This window comes from Lacerta agilis, chromosome 15 (assembly GCF_009819535.1).
Source record: "Lacerta agilis isolate rLacAgi1 chromosome 15, rLacAgi1.pri, whole genome shotgun sequence".
In the NCBI taxonomy this organism is placed as follows: Eukaryota; Metazoa; Chordata; class Lepidosauria; order Squamata; family Lacertidae; genus Lacerta; species Lacerta agilis.
Genome location: NC_046326.1, coordinates 27,164,740 through 27,180,838, shown reverse-complemented (window position 1 = coordinate 27,180,838; position 16,099 = coordinate 27,164,740). Strand labels below are relative to the sequence as shown.

The 16,099-nt window shown below is 39.6% G+C and overlaps 1 protein-coding gene across 7 annotated transcripts in view; it reads right to left on the bottom strand.

The window, feature by feature from the left end:
* The window catches only part of ARHGAP32 (Rho GTPase activating protein 32), a 143,827-nt gene that overhangs the window by 25,353 nt on the left and 102,375 nt on the right, over positions 1–16,099 (bottom strand). For all 7 annotated transcript variants that reach the window (XM_033171638.1, XM_033171635.1, XM_033171637.1 and 4 more), the window contains one exon: positions 7,530–7,679. In XM_033171638.1, the coding sequence (XP_033027529.1) occupies positions 7,530–7,679 (150 nt within the window). The remainder of the gene's footprint in view (positions 1–7,529; positions 7,680–16,099) is intronic.

Below are 16,099 nucleotides of genomic sequence, written 5' to 3'. Positions count from 1 at the left end.
CAGCAACTACACTTTGGAACTTCCTGCCTATTGATATCAAGCAGGAGCCTTCCCGTATTCTTTTTGGCATGTGCTGAAAACATTCTTGTTTAGACAAGCCTATCCAGATGCTTAGAAAGCTGGTGTGAATTTTATTCTGTTTTAGTATTTTATCTTTTTGTATGTTTTAAAGTATTTCTGGTATTTTTTTCTTGTTTTATCTTTTTGTAAACGGCTTTGAGGTTTGTTTTTTTTAGGTTTTTCACAATCAGTTCACAAATTTTATGAAATAAATAAATAAATTTAACTGCACAGCTGCTGCCTAAGAACATGTTCCAAATAGCAAACTAGCTGATCACACTGAATATTTCAGTTTACTCAGATCAGATTCCCTCCTCTGTTTTTGAGACTGATACGCCTCTTGCATTTTAAGGGTCCAGGGGTTCTCAGTCCATTGCTGGAATAAGAATTATTTGTTCAGCCTGGGAGACCAAGGCTGCCCACCAAGTTCTGTTGAAACAGTGTCATTTTCACAATGTCCAAGCCAGGGCCATTTGGCCAGTTAATGGACCGTGTCATACTGAAATGCTGCCACTCAGCTGAATTCCATGCACCGGCATAAAGTTAAATGATCACTAGAAAACTGGAACAATCACTGTAAAGAAGTGTGGCTAGCCAGAAATGCTGCTCTTAAGTAAAAGGACTTAAAACAGTCAACTTTAAGGGTGCCCTATCTCCCCTTTATTATTTATTACGGTCCTGGAGGTCCTTTTAAATATGTTACGAAAAGAGAAACAGATAAAAGGAATTAGGGTGGGAGAGAAAGAATACAAATTACGCGCCTTCGCAGACGATTTGATGCTATCCCTACAAGAGCCGGAAAGCAGTGTCCCCAAAGCTTTGGAATTAATTGAACAATTTGGACGTGTAGCTGGCTTCAAACTAAATAAACAGAAAACCAAGGTTTTAAGTAAAAATATGAGTGCAGAACAGATACAAAGACTACAAAATGGCACAGGCCTCAAATTTGTTAAATCGGTAAAATATCTAGGAATCAATCTCACAGCAAAAAATGTGAACCTGTACAAAGACAATTATGAAAAACTGTGGATAGAGATAAAGAAAGATCTGGAGATATGGACAAGATTGAAACTTTCGTTAATGGGAAGAATAGCAGCGATTAAAATGAATGTCCTACCAAGGATGCTGTTTTTATTCCAAGCCATACCAATTTTGGATAAAATGGACTGTTTTAAGATATGGCAAAAGGACTTATCGAAGTTTATTTGGCAGGGCAAAAAGCCGAGAATCAAGTTTAAGATTTTGACAGACTCTAAAGAAAGAGGAGGCTTTGCCCTGCCGGATTTAAGACTCTATTTTGAAGCAGCGGCCTTTTGCTGGCTGAAAGACTGGTTTAAATTAGAGAATGTAGATGTTTTGGACTTGGAAGGACACGATAATATGTTTGGTTGGCATGCATACCTTTGGTATGACAAAGTTAAAATCCACAGAACTTTCAAAAGTCATATAATTAGAAAATCTCTGTATCAGGTCTGGATTAGGTATAAGGACTTATTGGAGAGAAAGACTCCTAGATGGATATCCCCAGTGGAGGCCAAGGCCTATAAGAGACCAAACATGTCTGCAAGTTGGCTACGATATATGGACATATTGCAGCAGGAAGGGGACTCGTTTAAGTTGAAAAGTTACGATCAAGTCAAAAGTCAAGTCCCTGACTGGCTGCAATATCACCAGGTACATGAAACATTCAAATTAGACAAAAAAATTGGTTTTCAAGTGGAAAAATCAAAACTGGAAACAGAACTGATCGAATCGAACTCTAAAAACCTTTCCAAAATGTACAATTTGTTGCTGGAGTGGCATACGAAAGATGAATTGGTTAAATCAACAATGATAGACTGGGCAAAAGATGTGGGTCATAATATTATGATGGATGACTGGGAGAGATTGTGGCAGAAAGGTATCAATTTTACTGCATGTAATAGCTTAAGAGAAAATGTAATGAAAATGATATACAGATGGTATCTGACACCAGTTAAGTTAGCTAGAATGAATTCTAAAATGTCGGATGTGTGTTGGAAATGTAAATCTTCGAAAGGTACCTTTTATCATATGTGGTGGTCGTGTTCAAGGGTGAAGGCCTTCTGGGATAAGATTTATAATGAGCTCAAGAAGGTAATGAAAATTACCTTTTGCAAGAAACCAGAGGCATTCCTTTTGAGCATGACCAATGAAGAGATACCCAGTCAGGATAGAGTTTTCTTTATGTATGCCACGACAGCGGCTAGAATCCTATTGGCAAGAATTTGGAAGGGTGAAGAGATACCGACAATTGAAGAATGGCAGATGAAGCTGATGGAGTACATGGAGCTCGCAGACCTGACCGCCAGAATCCGAGACCAGAGGGAAGAGAAGGTGTCGCAAGACTGGAAGAAATTTAAGGACTATTTACTTAAATATGCTAAATTGAACGTTTAAATATTTGAGCAGAAATATATAGAAGAACCGGCTTTAGAAGTTTAAGGTTAGATACAACGGTGTAAAAGAAATTTTTGATGTGATAGACTTATTTGTACAAGAAAGTATTAAGATATAGAATATAAGTTAAGAAATATAATGATGTAGATAAATCTAAAGAACATTAGGATATTGAGTATAAGTTAATGGGAAAAGAAAGGAAGCTACCTAAAGACTATATATGTTTTTGAAGACAGAGGAGGGACCAGGGGAAGTCCCCCTAAGAAGTAGAAATAAGTAGAGAAACAAAGATAAGATGGTAAGGTTTGTATAAGTTTTCTCTTTTTGGTATGTTAATGTTGTGTTTTTATTGTTGATTGTTCATTATGTTTTTTCTCTTTTATGTCTATGTATGTTTAATGTTTTCTTTGTTTTGTTTCATGATAAAACAATAAAAAAATTTATAAAAAAATAAATAAAACAGTCAACTTTATTTGGACTGTGCTCTGTACCTAACCTGTATTTTCACACAAAGCTGATTAATATCACAGCCGCTTCTGTTTTATCACTCAGGTATTGCATTTTTTATGTTTACAATGAAATATCCTATTCTTTCTATTAGTTCCCAGACTGAACCAGTTTAATTTCAGAAGCTTGATATTAAAAGTGCTTATGTGAATAAAACTGCCTGTGTCATCTTCAGAGAATGTTATGTTTAAATTCTGCGCTGTTCCAAAATGTCACGTCCAGTTGGTGTTTCATAAACATCCTGCCATCCTAGTGTAGGTGACACTATCTATGCTATTGTCTTATGAGTACTGATTCCTAGTTCATTCGCTATACCTGTAATGAACTTCACAGTAAGCAGTAGTAAAAAGCATTCCCAAAGCAGTAGCATCTCAAGAAAACCCAATGCTATAATGAAAATATACTTTAGGACAAAATTTAAGAATTTGGACATCATAGCTCCTCGCTGTACTGAAAAAAATATATGTTTCGAATGCTGGGTGCTCTATTCAGGCTCAGGAAAGAGCCAAAAAGAATTAAAACTCAAGGTACAAGTAAATATACAATAACTAGAGCTGGACTGAAATATGTCAGATTAATTTCATAGTACAATTAGGTAAGAATTTTGAAGGCAAGAAAAGCAGTTTTAGGGCAGTCGCCATGCATAGTTATTAATTAGTTCTCCAATGAACAGTTACTTGAAATTTTCAGACTGCTAGAATTTTCAGAAGGGTCTTAGAAAGGAAACACCATGAGAATGGTGACTTCAGTTTACCAAAATCTAGGACACTTAAAAATGGGCACATTACCATTCAAATGATTTCAAATGGTTTTAGAGCATCTTTAACCTGCTCCAGACCTTACTCCATGCTGCTGCTTCAGTTTCTACCAGAACAAAATCTAAGAGGTTTATTGCTTAACAGAGATTGTCCCACCCCTTTTAGAATTAAAATGCACACTGTTTTAAAAGAAGAACAGTCTAGGTAACTATAACAATCACTGGCAAGAGCAACATAAAGGATTCCATGCCATTATATCTTGCAAGAGAAAAAGCTGAAATGAGTTTGTAAAATCCAAAATGACTCAGTGAATTACCACTATGCCATGTATATTTAAGGCTTTTAAACTGTAACAGAAATAATATTAGTTTAAGTAAAATCCATTCAAAGACTGTAATACTTTGTAAATACAGACTGTATATCTTTTGAAGACAAGCCTTTAACATTGCTTAAATCTTCCTAATGCATTGCTTAAATTTACCTTATCACAATTGCATGCATATGGGCTTTGAACCACATAATGCCTTCTTTTCACAGAATAAAGAATTACCCAATTAATAGTTTTCTTCTGGGTCATTAACAATACACTTTTCCATATGCTGTGAAGCTGTTTTTGCAGTTGTTTTACATAAATAGGGGGAAAGGGGCATAAGCAGGTAAATGTTTAAAGTAAATTAAAGAACAAGAGTCTCCTGTCAAGCATTTTGCCCTCTGTGCTTACTAAAAACATGTATCAACAATTCCTATTAATTTCAGAATAGAAAAGAAAGCATCACATCTAATTCCCAATGGGAGCCAATGAACATGCACAGAGATGATGCAATACAGAATTATCGCAACACAATGCAGTAAACAATTAAGCTGCTTTCCATTTGTAGGTGATGCTAAAAGATTCTCACCAGTTTCTTTTGGGCAAAGAGCTGTTTAACTAGGCCAATGGAAGCAGTAATTCTGAGGTGAGCTACTGCCAACACCAGCTACCAACAAGGGGAAAGTAAGGAGACCCCATCCTAGTCAGGTGCTACAATATGCTGACAGAGGTTGCACACTATAAGAACAAAGAACAAATTGGTAACCCCAGCTGAATGACGAACTGCTACTCCTCAAGGAGTCTTGGTTTGTTTCCAAGTGTTTATTCAGCACAGGGTAGGGAAATGATGTTCAAAGCTAAAGAAACCAAAATACTGCAACTATTTCAATTAAATATAGATCAATACAATTCAAGGAAACAACTAATGCCCAGCTTAATCACCAAGTTGTTAGGATGGAAAGCAAAGCTGGAACTTAATAACCTAAGTCTACTGAAGTTCTTGTTCTCCCTACATATCCAGCCTGAGACAAAATTACACAAAGACTGTGCCACAGGTATTTCATGGAACCCTTGTAGATTCCACCCACATTTGATATGTCACAGCCTGAGTTTCCCAGCCAGTGACATATCATCCTATACTGCAATGATCGTGCACTTATGTGAAGACGCTGCACTTTTGACACGACCACTCCCAGAGTGGCCTGCCTCCCTAAACAGCCACATCCAAACATGTTGCCTCAGTTACTTTAAGCTGTTTGACTTTGATGGTGATGTTTGGGGCAATCTGGACAGCATTTGAATACAATCAATTGACTGCCTATCTTGATCTAGATGGCACTTTTAACTCCACAATTATTTATTACGATACTTTGCTACGTGCAGAGTGGATAGAAAGGAAAAGCGGAGCTGCGTCTTTCTGTTTGGCTATAGCTATCTAAATAGTTTGGGCAGCCAAATCTCCATTTACATGGCATTTCACAGAATGGCAAAGAGGCAGCTACCAAGCCAACATGGTGCAGTTTAGAAGATAATTTCAGCGATCCTTCTTACTTTTCAAGTCTTCAATAATCCATTAAAGTGAAAATAACTGTTAGGGACAGGGTATGACAGTAATATATAGGAGCTCTCTCAAAAGATGCAATAGCCTGGCCTGAAATTCTGCCTATTGTGTCCTAAAATCCAGTTCCCTCTCACTTTTGCAGAATTCTAAATTGACTCATTTTCTTCCCCTACAAATGCAGCTCCAAAATTCAAGTAATAATTCACAAGGGCGCTTTCAGACAAGCACATTTGTCATGCTGCATTTCATTAGTTCCTAGGATCATCCAGTCTCACTACCAATCCTAGAACATTGCCAGTCTGTGCATGCTTTCTCCTAGAGTTGCTTGGGTTTCCTGGTGTTATATAATCAATGCTGACATTACAACATTGCACCGATGCCCACCCAAATCAATTTGATACATGTGAACTATCATCTTTCCAATAGAAAAATTGGGGAACATATGACTCATGTCCTGGATTCTGACACAGTGTCAAGGGAAAAAACAAAGTGCAAAATTTATGCAATGCTACAAACTGTGCCCTGCCATTTAAAGTTCAGCAAAAAAATATCTTGGCAAATTTTAGTGCCTGTCATGGTGTAGGTCTTCATCCAATTAAGCACTTGAAGCACAAACTGAAATGCAAACAGGTACTGAGTTACAAGAAAAGCCCAAGGAACTGCAAATATACTGCAAAGCTCCCAGGGGTATGAGATCACCAAGCAGCAATGTAACATGCTAATTGTATAAGTATTGACAAAAATATGATTAATACTCACGACTGAAGCAAAGCACATGTTTCAATGGATGATGTAATCTTTAACTGGGTGATTTTACACCGAAGTGCTTAGCTTTCGAAAGGAAGAAACCATGAAGAACAGAAGCACCATCAAGACACTACCACTACAGAAAACACCCAAGAAGCAGCAATGCACAATGCTTCTTCTCCTGAACCTTTCTCTGCAGGCTGAAGTCAGTATAACTAGAGCAGTAAACACTCAAATGAATGTTTTGAAAATGCTTGGACTGTTAACAGACCAAATGTGGATTATTAACAGATTGTCCAGTCTCAGGCAGAACTGACATCTATCAGTTTTCATTACAGACTATAGTACTTCAATATGCTCCTGGATTTATAAGAGAGGTGTAATGAATTATGTGTTTACCCACCTGGGATAATCAACAGTTATCCCAAGACAAGTTGCTGAGTGAAGAACTGCACATGCTTCTTCCCAAACTCTGCTCCGGGAAGGAAGGATTCTGCCACAGTACAGCAGTTTGGATCAGATAACCTTTTGGTCCCTGTTGAGCCTTTAATTCTAGCTGTCTGTGGCTCTAGTCTTCTTATCCATTCAAATGTCAAAGTACAGCTACAGCAAACTCAGATTTTTGCCCCCTTGCCATCATCTCCTAAATTGGAGGATATAACAAGATGGACTTTGATGTGTGATGTCATTCAGTTGCCCAGATTATTATTTATGCCAAATATTTTTTCTTGAAAAATTAAAACAGCAATAACAATGCATCAGGGAGGTGACATTATATCCTTGGCTATCGTTCAGATGCCCTTAACTCCTGGGGAAAATGATTGGCCTGATTCTTTCTTAAACCATCACCATGAGGACAACCTGCTTCTGTAAATAATCTCTGACTGATGTCAAAATAATAAATTCACTCTCATATACTGGTACTCTATGCAACACATCAAACAGTGATATTACAGAAGTGCTGGGTGCTAAGGCAGGACAAATATTATGTTTTAAATGCATGGAAATCTTCGACTGCACTTTCTTAAGAAGAATGAAGAGGTAGGTGCTAAAGGTGGAGCATTGTAATGAATCAAAGAAAAGTAATGCTGGTCAGATCCAAATTGTTCTTTTAGAATTTGCATTATAGGACACTCTTGAGCCAAAGCATAACATTCTTCTTACTTACCATCATGACCAGAGTTGAGAAGATGTTCTCCAAGGTCGCAGCCAAATACCCTCTCTTTTAAGATCCCACGTTGCTTCAGTTTCTGTTTTGTTGGCCGAGACTTCATGAATGTGCGCAGGAAAGTAATAAGCTTGCCGTGTTTTTTTGACACTGTAAAATTGAAGGGAAAATCTCATTTTTGTGGGCAGATGTATAATACAGGCAGGAAGATGTATAATACATTATTTCACTGAACCACAATTCATTCTATTCAAAATCAACCCCTATTACTACCATGCACATATCTGATCAGTTTCTGCAACAGCATTCTCCCTCTTCCCTTATATAAGTGATTCAGGGAAATCAAAATCTGTAATGGAAGACAGAGTTAAGATACAGTAGGACAATAGTTTTAATTGTTATGCTTTCCCCATCTCAGCAGTCTGCTTATGCTTGGCATTTCGTAGCTTTCAGTCTAATGGGGAGAAGAGGAAAGGAAGGAAATCTCCATTAAAATGGGTAATGCAGCCCATATGTTTCCTTATAGTTTCATTTCACACCATGCTTGCAGGGCTAATCCTTTCATGTCAATTGCTTATGAATAGATCAGTGGTGGGACCCTGACAGGTGAGAAAAGGGAACAAGCATTTCAGAGAGGAAGGAAACTCACTCCTTTACCCTGTGCCCTGCCATAGCATAGCTCTCTAGCCAGTCTAGTCACTGCCAAGTGTTGGTCTGCCTTTACACATGTTTTATACATGTTTTCAAATGTTACATCAGCTGAGTAAGAACTCTAAACCTGAGACTGGAGGTAGGAGCACAACATCTAGCCCTGGGCCCCAAATTAGCATAACAAAAGGCAAACTAAAAGGGGGAAATGAATAAAAACACAAAACGATAAAGCCTCCTAGGGTTCTGTTATAACCTATGGATAAGAATTTTCTTTAAGAGGCATACTTGCTCTCAGCTTCTTGTACTGTTACAGAATGATTCAATCACAGAATTTCATAGTTGGAAGGGACCCCAAGTGTCATCTAGTCCAACCCCCAGGAATGTAGGAATCCCTGACAAGTTGCCATCTAGCCTTTCACAAGCGCTCCATTTAGACTTCCAAGTGACAGAGAGGCATATTCAGTTCTGAAAGTTTGGTCATCTTGGACCAGGTAGAGTCTCCAATTTTATTGTATTTGTTTTATTAAGTTTATTGCTAGACTCGTTTGGCTTTTTGTAATGAAAGGTTCAAATACTATATAAAAAAATTCTTCCAGTAGCACCTTAAAGACCAACTGAGTTAGTTCTTGGTATGAGCTTTCATATGGCCAGACAAACAGCAAGTGTCAAAAACAAAGAAAGAAGCATAAAACTCCCAAGTCTTTCCCACTGTAAAGGCTGAGATGCTCTTCTTGACCTTTAATGTAAAAGGGAGTACAAGTTCTTAGTTGTGTTTTCCAAGTTCCATTGACTTAGAGACAATGCAATTGAGATTCATACACGTAGCAATTACCCCTTGATGAGAAGGAAATGTACCTATGCCGAAAGGTGAATAAACTTAGCATTAATTTCAATCGGTGAACAGGGCAAAGCTGTTCCATTTTAACTTCTTCTTTGAGCTAAAAAGGAAAAGCTAAGCAGTGTCTTACAAAAGATGCCTGCTCACTCTTACTAAATTGCTTTGCAAGCAATTCTCTAGAGACATTCTCTTCAAATAAAAGCCACAACATGAAGCCAGTTGCAAAGGAATTCCTTTATCCCCAGCCTTTTCAGGCTCAGGAAGCTATAAAGCATTAGTATTGGCTATCAGGCCTTAAGAAAGGGGCAAGTCTACCATCTCGTTAACAGAAAGAGGAGAGGAGAGGAGAGGAGAGGAGAGGAGAGGAGAGGAAAGGTAAGGTTGGTGACAATCAAAGCACAGCAGGGTAAAATACTCTTGTGAGGAAATAGTCATGGTTTCTTTATTTCAAGTGGCAAGATAATGTATACCTGCCAGGACTCTCCAATATTAGGCAACTAACTGGGGATCCAAAACTGTTGGGTGCCGACAATTTAAAGCAATGATACTTATATGACAGGCCACTATAATACAGCATTTCAACATATATGCACTATGACAATACTATGAAACAATAATTTAATACAGAACAGATGAAAAGAAAAATATGCTGAAGGTTATTACAATGAGAGTATCACTCCGAAACTTACCCGAGTTCAAAACACACACTGCAGCTTTTTTTGGTCAATTTTTGTTGTTGTTATTATGTTTTACAGCAGGGATTTACAGCAACACATCACACTGGGTCCCAAGTACATCAGACCTTGGCTGCAGTCAAGGTGCTAATCGGCAACATTTTTGTGCTAGCTGGCTGACTACAAACATTACCTTTTGCCTAGGTATTTTATGACCCTGACAAAGATTAAAAGGAAAGAAACAGCGAGATACTCCCACCATCACTTCAGAAAAGCTTGAAAGCATCTCTCCCCCCCCTCCCCCAACTCACAAATATTCAGTTCCAGTTAAATGTCTTGGTACTTGTGCTTTTCAGATTTGGCTGCTGTGTCTCCTAATCTCTTTTCAAGGGGAGCAGAGGATGATTGCCTGGTACTCCTAGGTTGCCAACTGGGAGAAAGTGACTCTACTAATGGTGGTGGGCTGAAGCTTAAGTTTTCCCCACCCTGATATACTTAAATTGAAAGGGAAGATACCAAATACTATGCCAAAACAACTAGAGTTGTGTGGCTAAACAAATTTATTGTGGCATGTGCTGTTGTGGACCAGAATCCAGTTCATCTAATGACTGAAATGTAATCCTAAATTGGTGGGTGCACATGCACATAACACAGAAAAGCAAAACAAATTCCATCCATACATTTTTACCTGCAATCAACTGTAACCAACTCCTGAACCTATTAGGATCAGAAAACCAGTATTTAATACATGCTTCCAAACCTACTTAAGTATTCTGCTATCAGACCCAGACTAATTTTATATTTCGATCTGAAAAGTAATATCCTAACTCATAATAGCCTCTATAGGTAGTATGTCCTAAAACACAGTAGATATAGGCTTCTATATAATAGCAAATACACTAAGGGTGCAATCTAGTACTCAAGATACACTGGCTGAGGGACTGCAGTAGGCATAGTCAATGCAATGCCCTCCAGATATTGTTGAGCTCTGTCTCCGATCATCCCTGGCTATGCTGACTCCAACAGTATCTGGAGGGAACCATGTTGGCTACCCCTGAGAAGCCCCACAACACTGGCAGAACATGGTATGCTGGTGTCATGCACCACCATGACTCTGCTGGAGTAGCATCCAAAATGAGATTGGACAGGACAATGGAGGAGTAGACTTAAGCTGAAGTCCTATGTACCCTCAGGTCCCAAACACAGTGGAACTGTATGGAACACAAAGCTTGTGTAAGGAAAACGGTGGAACTCTGGAACACAAAGCTTGTTTAAGGAAAATTCTCCCTTTCAATTTAATAGAAAAATTAAAAAGGAACAAAAGGCACTGCCTCCCATCTCTTGCCCCAACCCCCCCCCCCCATGTTGCCATGTCCAAGAACTGGATTTGGCATTAGTCTGCAGCCAACCACAGCACACCAACACTTGGATATAACTCCACAACAAGGGAACTATATCTCAGACAAAAGGGTACATGGTATCAGGCTGAATCACTCTGGCCTCACGTCATGTACTAAGAACATACAAGAGGTTTCTGAGGAAGGAACCAGTGCACAAAACAGCCTGCCAGCTAAACACACATGGAAATAGCATTTTGCTGACCCTGCTCTTCCTAGAACCCTCACAGGTAGCCTGTCTCAGGTCTCCAGACACCTCTGACCACTCAACTAACATGGTGATGTTGCAATGAGGTCATGAAGATGACATGTTGTAAAGATGACCTGACAACCACAGATCCTACAACATTCCTACAATAGGGAGGCAACAGCAGAGTACTCTATGCAGGTCAGTGAAGGGAGGAGGAAATCCGGCTACAAAGTGTCTCCCATATTTCGTCCGCCAACCAGCTGCATGTGAAATCTGTGTCTTGCCTCAACTGTACTTAAACCTTCTCCGCCATCAGCTGTGAGCAGTTTTCCCCACATGCAGATAAGTTCTCTGCCGATCAAGGGCAGAAACTCCATTTCAACCTCTGCCACTTCAGGTCAAACATGCATGGGTGCTTCTCCCTTACTGAATCACAGCAGGGCAAAGGGGCATAAGAGTTCCACCACAGTCCTACGCAGGAAGGTCTAAACATCTCATTGGTCACTGCAATTTCTTCCCCACTCCAGGATGGTGCGGGGAGGTTGAGCCCCAACCATTGACAGAGCACTCAAGTAGCAGCAACCATTCTTCTCTCTCCCTTCCTCACACCCACTCTGCTCCTACATCCAGGGAAGGCGAGTTCCTACTTCTGACAACTGATTCTCTCTCCCTCCCTTTTGCTCTGCATAATTGTGTGCACACCACAAGGGAGGCCCACCCTATGGCCAGTAGCAGTGACCAAAACACCCCGCAAATGTTCCTCTGTGGGGTTACCACTCCTGTCAAGCTCCGTATCTAACAGCTGGTGTCTGTGTGCATAGCATGGGTGCACAGCCTAGAGGGGTCTCTTCCTGTCTATGCCACAGTATCTTACGCTGTGGAAGAAGTTGTGAAATCGTTGTAACTGGCAGGTTTTGTGTGGGATGTGATGATGCCTTCCTGTTAGCATGGGTGGACTGGGGCCTCCCATTTCTGGCCATGTAATTTCCACAACTTCATGCTATGTCATTTTTACCACGCCGACTAGGGTGGGTGGGCACTGGTGTGCTGCCACAGGTGCTGGGTGTGTGGCTGCCACTGTTGCTCTTCTCTGATTTTTAGAGCCACATTTTCCTCCCACCCCTCCATTCAGGACGCAGGACAGGGTGGCTATTGTGCCAGAGTAGTGGTAGAAAATGTCTCCCCTTTTGGCATTATTGGGGGTTAAGTTCCTGTGAAAATGTATTCACACATCTTTCAAAAACATACAGGAACTAAAAGCTCCATGAAGCACATGGGGGCAAGCATGCCTTTTCAATCCACTTTTAGGATCTAGTAACAATTTCACAAGAGTTCACAGATGAATAAAGTCACCTACACCATACCATTGTTGATTAAAAGGGCATTTAAAACATGTCTGTCCCTGGTTTGGACTCCTGATGGCAGTCGGATTGCTAACACAGGATTAGTAGCCTAGGAAAGAAAATCTTTCCACAAGCAGAATGACCCACATTTCCAGCTCACGGCCAGCATATTGGTTGCTTTTCCTGTTAACGGGTGATTTTACCCCCCTGCTGTGAGGAAAATGTTATGCTAAGGTCAAAAACTAGAACATGTGCAACTGCATGGATTTAAGCAGCTAGTCTGTTTAGGAGCAAAGTCACAGGAGAAACAAGAAGAGGATTCAAAGTATTACTTTGTTCTAGCCTTTGCTTTAAGTGGGTGGCGGGTGGGTGAAAATCTAGAGACTGATTTAAAGGGAAAGAGGGCCATAAATAACTAAACATGAACTGGTCAACTGTTAACCAAGGCTGTGGGTATGTTAACATTTTGTACTAAAAAAATTTGAATTTTATACCTACTATAAGTTATTCTAATTAAGCAATTTAACTTATTATTATTATTATTATTATTATTATTATTATTATTATTATTATTATTATTAATATACAACCCTTCATCCAGAGAACTCAGGGCGATTCACAAGATAAAAATAAAGGATAAAAGGATAAAACAAATAGTTAAAACAAAAACAAAACAATATCCACCCCCTCCCCCAAGTTATTTGCTTCTGCTAGTTGAGGCTTAACCAGCAATGCAAGGAACTGATGTCCCATCCCATGGCCACTGCAAATTCCACCAACTCAGGTCTGGCTCCAGGGCTAAGGACTAGAAGTTTAAACACATATACAGCAGTGAATTCAGGGTGCTGAACTGTGAGCCCAGCACAGAGAATGAGCATGTTGTAATGTACCTGTTCCTAAGCATGGAGTGAATTCTCTCACCATGAAACGCATTTTGTTCTTGAGCCAGAGAATTTACACCATACACAGAAGCTGTGTCCTTATAATTCTACACAGCATGTGTCACTCATGACTGAAGCTACCGGTACATATGTCTGTCAACACTGAGGTCATCACCTGACAGAAGAACAGGATTAGCCATGTAATGCATTTTAAATCTTTTCCCTCTGTCAGATGTCCAGCTTTGTACTGATAGGAATGTGCAGTTTCAGTCATGACTAACATATAAGTATTGACATACAGTAGACCTGCAGCTTACTCATGATTTACTTACATGATTGCAGCTCTGGGCAAGTGGCAGGAAACTAAATAAATAAATGGAGCACGGAGGAGAATTGTTTGTTTACATGACAACTTATTTCACAATAGAGTTTTCTTTCACACATCTTAAAGGTAAAAGTAAAGGTACCCCTGACCGTTAGGTCCAGTCGCGGACGAATCTGGGGTTGCACGCTCATCTCGCTCTATAGGCCAAGGGAGCCTGCGTTTGTCCACAGACAGCTTCCGGGTCATGTGGCCAGTATGACTAAGCCACTTCTGGCAAACCAGAGCAGCGCATGGAAATACCATTTACCTTCCCGCCGGAGTGGTACCTATTTATCTACTTGCACTTTGGGGCATGCTTTTGAAATGCTAGGTGGGCAGGAGTTGGGACCGAACAACGGTAGCTCACCCCGTCGCGGGGATTCGAACCGCCGACCTTCTGATCGGCAAGCCCTCGGCTCAGTGGTTTAGACCACAGCGCCACCTGCGTCCTTTGACCCATCTTAATATGCCTGTTTAATAAAAAAATATAATTATGCAGTCGCATATTAATACAGTAGACTCAGGAGTTATTACTTATTTTATTTTATTTTATTTATGCTGCCCTTTATCTGAGGATCACAGAGCGGTTTACAATATAAAAGCACAAAATACACAACGTAACAACAAATATAAACAATATTGGGCCCTTTAAGCATTTTTGGTCCAAGCAGCTAACATCCAGGAGTTCTGATAGGAGCTTGGAAGCTCTGATCAGCCTTCTCTCCAGTTACACAGTCCTTTTTTATAGAAGCAGCAGCAAGAAGAAATTGTGAGCTACATCCAATTCTCTTGTGGCCCAATGGGTACAGCAACTTAACTGCTGTTGAGTTAAAGGCATAATACTGCCATACATAGTTTAAGCTAGAGGGAACAAAGCAGGTATAGGCCCAAGTTCATACTGATTTGTATGAATATTACTGCTTGTAATATCACCCTGTTAAAAGATTTGTTCTTGGCTACAGCTCAAGAACTTAACCATAAGCCCAGGTTCAGATATGATGCTAGGCCAAACCTTGGATTAGTGCAGTGTGGTGCAGGAGCAAAAAAGACCGGGGTGGAGCAAGATGACATCTGCCGTCTTGGGAAGCTATTGCTGTGTTGTGCAAAGAAGGCCACGGTGTCAAATACATGAGATTTCTATTTTCAATATTTTTTTATATAAAAACATTATCACTTCAAAGCAAGATACTATTAATATATAACAGCATTTAAAAAGGGGCAGATTTTGAGATGATGCAAGAGATTCAAACAAAAGTACCGAAGAGTTATACAGAAAGGTGTTTCAGGGAGCATGATTGTAAACTGAATTTAAGTACATAACAGGTATTTCCTAATACTCACTAGAGTTCTATTTCCATCCCACTGCAGATGCGGTGGAGTAATCAAGTCCTAGTCTCTCTTATCCTAGTAGCAGTTTTCTGCTACATGTTATAATCAAGTTTAATTAAGCCTTCTCACTGTGTTATTTTGTAGCTTGATAATCTAACATTCCATCTGCACCGGATCTCTAGTATCTGATTAAGAAGAGCTGAATGCTTCATCTATCAGTAAAGCAGTGTCGTTCTACTGTCAATCGTACTTTGGGAATAGACAAAACAAAATATAAAATCAAAAAATCCTTCCAGTAGCACCTTAGAGACCAACTAAGTTTGTTCTTGGTATGAGCTTTCGTGTGCATGCACACTTCTTCAGATAGATTGGGAATAGAATCATAGACTTGTAGAATTGGAAGAGACCATGAGGGTCATCTAGTCCAACCCCCTGCAATCCAGGAACGTGGGGCTCAAACCCACAAGGCTGAGATTAAGAGTCTTATGCTCTACTGACTGAGATATCCCAGGAAGATTGCATCAGTATTTAATGAAACATGCCCTAGCAAGCATGCCACTCAATGCTCAGTTGCTCAGAAAAAAGCTGTTTGGAGCCTTGCATCAACAATGAAGTAATTTCCATTACAAATGAGTACTGAGCTAAAACAGAGAGCCTATCAATATATTGATTGGCAGGCAAAGTGTGCCAGGAGGTAATACAGTAAAAGGGCAAGTGTCTTTAAGAGGAGGCTCTACTTCTCTCTTAAATGTTTTACAAAAACCCTCTCTTGAGGTCATTTCTACAATCAGCCATAAGCAGAGGGAAGAAAACATCTGTCAAAGCGAAACAGCTTCATTTTTTTATTAAATAAACTAATTAGTTAATTCAATGAATTAAATCCAAATCCAAATCAAGTGTAGA